This window comes from Tupaia chinensis, unplaced genomic scaffold (genome assembly GCF_000334495.1).
Source record: "Tupaia chinensis unplaced genomic scaffold, TupChi_1.0 Scaffold143827_1, whole genome shotgun sequence".
Classification (NCBI taxonomy): Eukaryota; Metazoa; Chordata; class Mammalia; order Scandentia; family Tupaiidae; genus Tupaia; species Tupaia belangeri.
Window position 1 is genome coordinate 62,306 of NW_006203677.1, and position 7,605 is coordinate 69,910.

At 41.3% G+C, this 7,605-nt stretch overlaps 1 protein-coding gene across 3 annotated transcripts; it reads right to left on the reverse strand.

The window, feature by feature from the left end:
• Positions 1–562: 562 nt before the first annotated feature.
• On the reverse strand, positions 563–2,918 carry BEX5 (brain expressed X-linked 5). Of its 3 annotated transcripts, none has more exons than XM_006165220.2 (4): positions 2,762–2,918; positions 1,824–1,938; positions 1,577–1,643; positions 563–1,136 (listed from the first exon to the last, which is right to left on the reverse strand). In XM_006165220.2, exon 4 carries the CDS (start codon positions 1,107–1,109, stop codon positions 768–770), a length of 342 nt encoding a protein of 113 aa, XP_006165282.1. In that variant the 5' UTR covers positions 1,110–1,136; positions 1,577–1,643; positions 1,824–1,938; positions 2,762–2,918; the 3' UTR covers positions 563–767. The 3 variants fall into 3 exon arrangements, with proteins under 3 accessions (XP_006165282.1, XP_006165281.1, XP_006165280.1); XM_006165219.2 differs by lacking the exon at positions 2,762–2,918 and adding an exon at positions 2,164–2,238; XM_006165218.2 differs by lacking the exon at positions 1,824–1,938.
• Positions 2,919–7,605: the final 4,687 nt, after the last annotated feature.

The following is a 7,605-nucleotide window of genomic DNA, read 5'->3' on the forward strand; positions in this document are numbered from 1 at the left end:
CACGAACCGTGGTCGACTACGTGGGAGTCCAGCGACATAGCCATTACGCTAACTGCTGGTCCCGAGATTTATATGCTTTTAGATTGTGTCTCTAGTATTTATTAGTTGTATCCTATTCCCTTTATAAGCTGATTGGCACATTCCTTGCTTTTTACTTTTTTTCTTTTTTTAAAAAAATATTTAATTCCATTTGTTATTATTATTTTTTAATTTGACCGGAGAGAGACAGAGAGAGAGGAGGGAAAGGGAAAGTGAGAAAGCAAGCTGCCAGGTCTGAGACTCAAACCGTGGTTGGCCATGGGGGAATCCAGTGCCCCTAACCACCATGCCACCTGCCAACCCCACTTTTTACTGTTTTCTAACACATAAAACATATGTATTCATTTTGGGAAAGAAGAAAAACAGATAATTAAGAAATAAGTAAATAAAGGTATCAATAAGTATACTACGTAGAATAAAACATTCTGGTTTTCATACACATTTCATATAAATATGTTTTATATATACATAAATATAAATATGCATGCTTTTAAATGAGATAATATATCTATAGACTTTTGTAAATGCTTTATTAACTTTATGGTGGTATGTAATAAACATCTTTCCATGCAAGTTGATAGAATTCTCCTGTTGACATAAAAACATAATGACAAGGTCAAGATGAAATCCCCAATCAGGAAATAGCAGAACTCCAAAACATTCACACTAAGTTTGCACCAAAAATACAAGTTTAGAAAGCAGGGGTTTATGATTATTAACCTCAAGATTCAAGGCATAAGGCAAAACTCATCATGATGATCATGGTGAGGAGGATCCCCTATAAGAATGCGCAAACTGTACCTCAACTGAAGCTCCCTAATTTTCCTCCTTAGCTCTCTCATCTCTTCCATGAACCGTTCCATATCATCTGCGTCTCCATCTATCATGTCAATGTTATTGACAAGCCTGTTAGGCACATCCCCTCCAAAATCCTGAACCGGTGGAGCCCAACCCCCTGTAATATTTCCTACAGGCTCCTGGCCTTCACCGCCTCTTAAAGGGCAAACTTCATCTTCATTCTGCACTGAGGCCTGCTCCCCGACTTTGTTTTCCTGGGAGATATTTTCCATGTTGGATCTTTTTCCTGTTTCTTCTTCCTAGGAGATAAAATGAAACAAGAGAGATTGAATGCTTGATAACAGGATTCAGAACTCGGTATGGTAAAGGTTTTCCTGAAACTGGAGATATTTTGTGTACTGTCTAGAGGATGTCTCAGACCCAGCCCTGCCACTAAACCCACAATTTTTCCTGAAAATCTTTCCCCAGGAGACTCCTCTCAAGATGTTGGACAGGTGGTGGGCAGGGCAATTATTGACATACCAGGCTTCAGCTCCCAAGGATCCTGATAGGCTCCCCTGGGGTACCCCAGACCTTGCCCCTCTACTCCCTTCTTCTCTCAGCAGTCAAAGGCCTATAGTTTTGTTCAACTCTGCTAGGTTTCTCCTGTACTTAACCTGGACAGGGAGGGATTGAGTCTCGCAGATTCTGGTCTAATCCTTGATACCCCTGCACCAGAGGGCCCCCCAAAATCCCCTACCTGCAGAGATCAGAGGCAGCCTTTCTTTCTTTGCCTTGAAATTTGCTGTGCCAATAGCCCTAAAGACCTGCGGACACAAATGCAACAATGTCCAGGACTGATCTCCTGATCAAAGGACAGAGATTGGGGGCTCCTGTTCTATGTGGACTTAGGGGCCTTCCATTCTGTCTCACAACCTCTTCTCCAACCCTGTGACAGGTTATCCACCTTCTAGTAGTGGGCATTATAATCAAAGATAATAATTTACCCATCCTTTTAACTTCTTTAGGCCATCTATCTTCACCGTCTTTTCTCAACTGTCACCTAATTATTTCTTGAACATAGATGGACAACTTGCTGAACAGGTAAATCAGAAGAGCTTGCTGGGTGGAAATAAGAGTTTATTTACAAAGATTTTCAATCTGGATATCCAGCTGGCCCCACAAACATCTCTTCGGCCCACCTCTGCCCATAACCACCATTTTATACATCAAGATGGAGGATGAGCAAAGAGGTGTGTGAGCACTGCAAACCAGGACCCGCTGCAATCTCAGCGCTTTGTCATTCTTATCCCAAAGTCCACAAGCAGTTCTCATGCTTACACCGACCTGTATGGACCAGGAACAGTTTCTCAGAGCTCCTTGCCTCTATCTCCCAGTCAGACATTCGCCTGCTTAACCGCCTTAACCGCCTTAACCGCCTTAACCGCCTCCTCCGCCTCCTCCGCCTCCTCCGCAGTGGGGACTGCTTCCGTAATTCCTGACCCTCTCCCCTCCCCACCAACCCCCAGCCAGCCCCGTGGCAATTCCCCCTCCCCTGCTCCAGAAGCCCGCTATTTCGGCCCCAAATGGACTGAGTGTGAGGAAAAGAGCGCAGGCTTGGAACCGTGGAGGGTCTGCTCTCCCCTCAGCCCCTGGTTGTCGGCTGTGTCCCTCTCCGATAGCCCTGCAGGAATCAGGCAGCTTATACACCGTCACGTCTACCGGCCCTCTCTATCTTTCAGAGGGCTAGATCGCCAGCCTCCTAGGAAATCCCAACTAGTACCCATTCTCAACCTCAAGTCCGTCTCGAGTTCCTCCTCTAAACCCTCCATTTTTTGCACCAAATGGGTGGGAGTTAGTGTACAGATAGAGAACCCAGTTCCAACCCGCTCGCTCTGATCTTTGCCTTCTGCCACCCCCACCCCTCAATTCAACACCCACCAACCTGTCTCAGATTGGGGTCAGTTTCTACTGCTTTCCTCCTTCTCTGGGCAACAGGCTCGCCCACTTTCAGAGCAATATTGAGCCGGCACACCGCCGCCAAGAACCAGTAGACTGAAACTGGGACAGGCTAGTCCAGGCATCAGCTCTGGGGTCTAGTAAGAGTCACGTCACTGTGAGCTCAGATTCCCAATTACCGTTCACACCTGCAGTGCGGCAGGAGGGTGGGGGCGGGTGAGTGGGCGGAGTCACCTTTTTCTCATTCCACAATAATAAGATAAGGAACAACAAAGTAGAAAAGGGTAAGGAGTTTTCATAAAGACTACAAAAGAAGATATGCAAATCACAAATAAGTACATGAAAAGATGCTCAAAATCTCTAGTCATTAGGGAAATGCAAAGTAGAATCAGAAGATTCACCTGCTATAATGGCCCCAAACAAAAGCTGGCAATGTCGAGTGCTGGAAATAGAACAAATAGAACTGTCTCACATTGTTCCTGGAAATATAAAATGATCCAAATACTTTGGAAAACTATTTAGCAGTTGCACATAAAGTTAAACATATGCTTATCATACTCTCAGTTCCACTGTAATGTATTTATACAATGCAGATAATATCCTATTTGCCGCAAAAATCTCCTTCCTCTTCTATAGCCCCTAAATGCCTACTTCTCTCACCTTTGCCCCCCAGCAAGTAAAGCCCAGCATTTACCCTAAAAATCTTGTTCCAGATTTGAACCCAGATGGAAGGTGGGAAAGGATGCTTGAAACTAGGTAGTCTGAAAAATAGATAGGAAGTGACGTTTAACTTTTTTACCTCAATTACGATATTTTCCTTTCTGTCTGTGTATTTATTTCGGGGAGGGGATGATTGTTTCATTTTCTACCAATACTGATTTATATTTTGGTTGTTATAATTAAACAATACAATTACTTTCAGCTGGAAAAAAATAGGATCACAGCAGTAAAAACATGGCAGCCCTGTTTCTGTGACTGAATCACATTATAAATATAGATCCTTCAGATAGCACTCTTTTGCCCCCTTTAAGAACTTTGCAATTTAAATCTAAATGAGTGATTCCACTTGTGAAGGGTTCCTGTTTATGGAGGTGATGTGCTGAGTCTAATAGAGCCTGCTGATGCATTTTCAGATCTTGAGAGTCTGGGACACACTGAAGATCCCCTCTACTTTGTATTGGTGAAACTTCACCATATAGTAACACTCTAGCCTTGTCCCTAATGTAGAACACCAGTGAAGTCTTTGAGCAATTCAGAACAGTAATTTGGGGGAATTTACACTGACAGATTAAAAAGTATTGTGAAACTACATGTTAAAGCAATATTGTAACAAAATAAATAGAAAATAGGTGAACTGGGACCAGCAGTTGGCATAATGGCTATGTCACTGGACTTCCATGTAGTCGACTGTGGTTCGAATACTGGACCTGGTGACTTAAACTCACGCCAGGTGCATTTGCATGCATTCCCAAGATCCCGAGAGAAAAATGGAGGAGAAGGGATTGTGGAGTGGCCATGTCGCTCTGTCTCTCTCTGTCTTTCTGACAAGTGCATGTGCCCTATAGCAAAAACCTCCCCCGCTCCAAAAAAAAAATAAAATAAAATAAAAAAGAGAAAGAAAAGAAAAGAAAAAACAGAAAGAAAGAAAACACGTGAACCAGAAAAGAAAGTCAGTTGTCTAACTCCAATGTGGGCAAGTGCTAGTAAACTAATTGAAAACTTTTGAATCAGTAGGGATGGGACCCAGACCAGGTTCAGGTCCAGCTAGGTGAGTGAACCCAGGTTAGGATCCCCACTGATCAAAAGGCCATTATTGCAGAGGCAAGTAAATGTTGGTGAAAAGGAAACTGGACCTGGGAAGATAGTGAACATTGTAATTAAGGTTCAAAGATCATCTACAAAGTTTCAGGCCAGGACAGGAGATTTTAAAGGAAAAGACAATAAAGTGGGAAGCAGGAGAGCTCTACTTGCTCTTCTGCACAGCTGTATGGACACTAGTTGGCACCAGAATTGTGATGCATAGGGGTCATTTTGTACTCAAGGCCAGCATCTCTTTCCTCTGTTTTCTTACAGGCATCTGCTCTCTGACTTGTGATTTCAAGCCCCAGGTCCTGTGAAAACTCAGCAAAATTATGATTAGATTGTTTGCTACAAGTTAAATAGTAAAGCAAGGTCAGTTAACAAAAGGGAAATAAATCAACTTTAAGGGCTTTCTATTATATGGGATTTAATATAGAATTATTTTGGTTCCTTCTTGGAGTTGGGCTATAGAGAAAGTTTATATTATTGAAAAAAATGGTATTGGGATAATTGGCTCAGTATTTGAAATAACAACGAAGCACCTATCCCTCTCATATACTTCCATATAAATACTAAGTGTTGAGTTAAAAAACAAAACATAAAACTTAAGTTTAAGATCCCCAGACTCCTTTTGTGGATATTCTGTCCTAGTAATTGGAGTCAAACTTGGGGCCTTGCAATTAAGAAGATTCTTAGTGTGGGACCAGCAGTTAGCGTAATGGCAATGTCACTGGACTCCCACGTAGTCAACCGCGGTTCACATCCCGGACCCGGTGGCTTAAACTCACGCCAGGCATGTGTGCGTGCGTGCCCAAGATCCCGAGAGGAGAATGGAGGAGAAGGGATTGCGGTGTGACCATCCCCCCTGGGGGGTGATTTCTCGCTTTCTGTCTCTATGTCTCTCTCTGTCTGTCTGGCGAGCGCACGCGCCCTATAGCGAAAACCTCTCCAAAAAAGAAAACAAAAGCAAAGAAAAACAAAACAAAACAAAACAAAAAGCTGGTCTGGCTTACAGGCATGTGCCCATATACCCTGAGTGCCTAGGGAGGTCCTGGGTTGGAAACGCTGGACCTTTCCTATGTAGGTCAGTTGTGTTACCACACTCTGCCACTGTCTTACCCCTATTTTCACTTTCTTTATGGTGTCCTTTGAAACACAATACTTTTCAGTTTTGATAAAGTCCTAACTGTCGATTATTTGTTTTGTTGCTTATGTTTCTGTTGTCACATCTAAGAGTCCTTTGTAAAATCTGAAGCCATAAATATTTATTCTTATGTTTTCTTCTAAAATTTTATAGTTTTGGGACCAGTGGACAGCATAATGGTTATGCTGTTGGACTCCCACATAGTCTATCGCAGTTCAAGTCCTGGACCCGGCAGCTTCAAACTCATGCCAGGTACGTGCATGTACGTGCCAAAATTCTGAGGAGAATACAGGAGAAGGAATTGTGGTGTGACCACTTACAGGGGGGGACTTCTCCCTTTCTGTCTCTCTGTCTCTCCAGCAAGCATACATGCCCTATAGCAAAAATATTTTTAAAAAATTTTTATACTTTTAGGTTTTATGTTTAGTATTTTTTTCGGGGGGGAAGAGGGAGATTTTTGCTATAGAGTGTGTGTGCTTGCTGGAGAGACAGAGAGACAGAAAGCAAGAAATCACACACACACACACACACACACACACACACATATCCCAGAGGTGGCCATGCCACAATCCCTTCTCCTCCATTCTCCTCTCAGAATTTTGGGCACACACGAGCATGGGCATGCACCAGCACATGCCTGGCTTGAGTTTTAAGTCACCAGGTCCAGGGCTCAAACCATGGTTGACTATGTGGGAGTTCAGCCATGCAACCACTACACCATCTGCTAATCCATTTAGTTTTTTGATCCTTTTGGTGTTAATTTTTAGGCATGGTTTGGGTTAAAAGTTCATATTTTTGCAAGTGGTTTTCTAATTGGCACAAAAACATTAAAAAGTAAAAAGTATTCTTTTTCCCAATTGAATGGCCTTGGAACCCTTATCAAAACTTACTTTACCAAAAATATTTGAGTTTAGTTTTGAACTCTCAACTTTATTACATTGATCAATACACATATCCCTGTGAATACCAGTTTTTTTTATTACCATTGTTTTGTGGTAAAATTTTTAAAGTTTATTTATATCTTCTCAGACAGAGACCCCCAACAGGATACTCACACCAAAATCCACTCTTAGTTTCAGATGAGCAAGATTACAAGCACACATCTTCAGTCTCAGCATACTCAGGGTGGTCCCAGGACAGAAATCCAAGACCCTTCCCTGTGTGTCCAGGTGAGTTACCACTGTACGACCATTTTGCACCTGTGCTCAGTTTAGAAAGCTGTGAATTTTCCTACTTTGTTCTTTTTCAGGATTGTTTTGGCTATTCTGAGTCCTTGTAAACCCATATACACTTTAACATGAGTTTGTCAATTTCTGCACAGAAATCTGCTAGGTTTCTAGTAGACATTATGTAGAATCTGTAGATCAATCTAGGAAGTATTGCCATTCTAATAATATTGTCTTTCAAGCAATGAACATGGGATGTTTTTCTGTTTATTTAGGTCTTGTTTAATTTTTTAATAATGTTTTATAATTTTCAGATGTAAAAATTGCAACTCTTACTAAATTAACTCAGAGGCATTTTACTTGTTGGTGCTACTATTAATGGACTCGTTTTCTTAATTTCATTTTAGATTTACTATTTAGAAATCAAATGTTTAGAAATGTAATTAATTTTTGTACATTTATTTTGTATCCCCCAATTTTGCTGAGCTCAATAATTAGTTTCTAGTAGTTTTTTAGTAGGTTCTTTAGGATTTTCTACATGTTAGTTCATGTTATTTGTGGATAGAAATAGTTTTATTTTTTCCTTTGTAACCTGTATGTGATTTATTTATTTATTTATATATTTATTGTCTAACAACCCTGCTAGAAACTCCACTACTGTGTCAAATAGCAGTGTAAGAACAAATATTCTTTTTTTTTTTTACTTTTTTTTTTTTTACT

Bases quoted from the DNA above. Each gene is read 5' to 3' on its own strand.
- BEX5 (XM_006165218.2), bottom strand. From the start codon at position 1,109: ATGGAAAATATCTCCCAGGAAAACAAAGTCGGGGAGCAGGCCTCAGTG.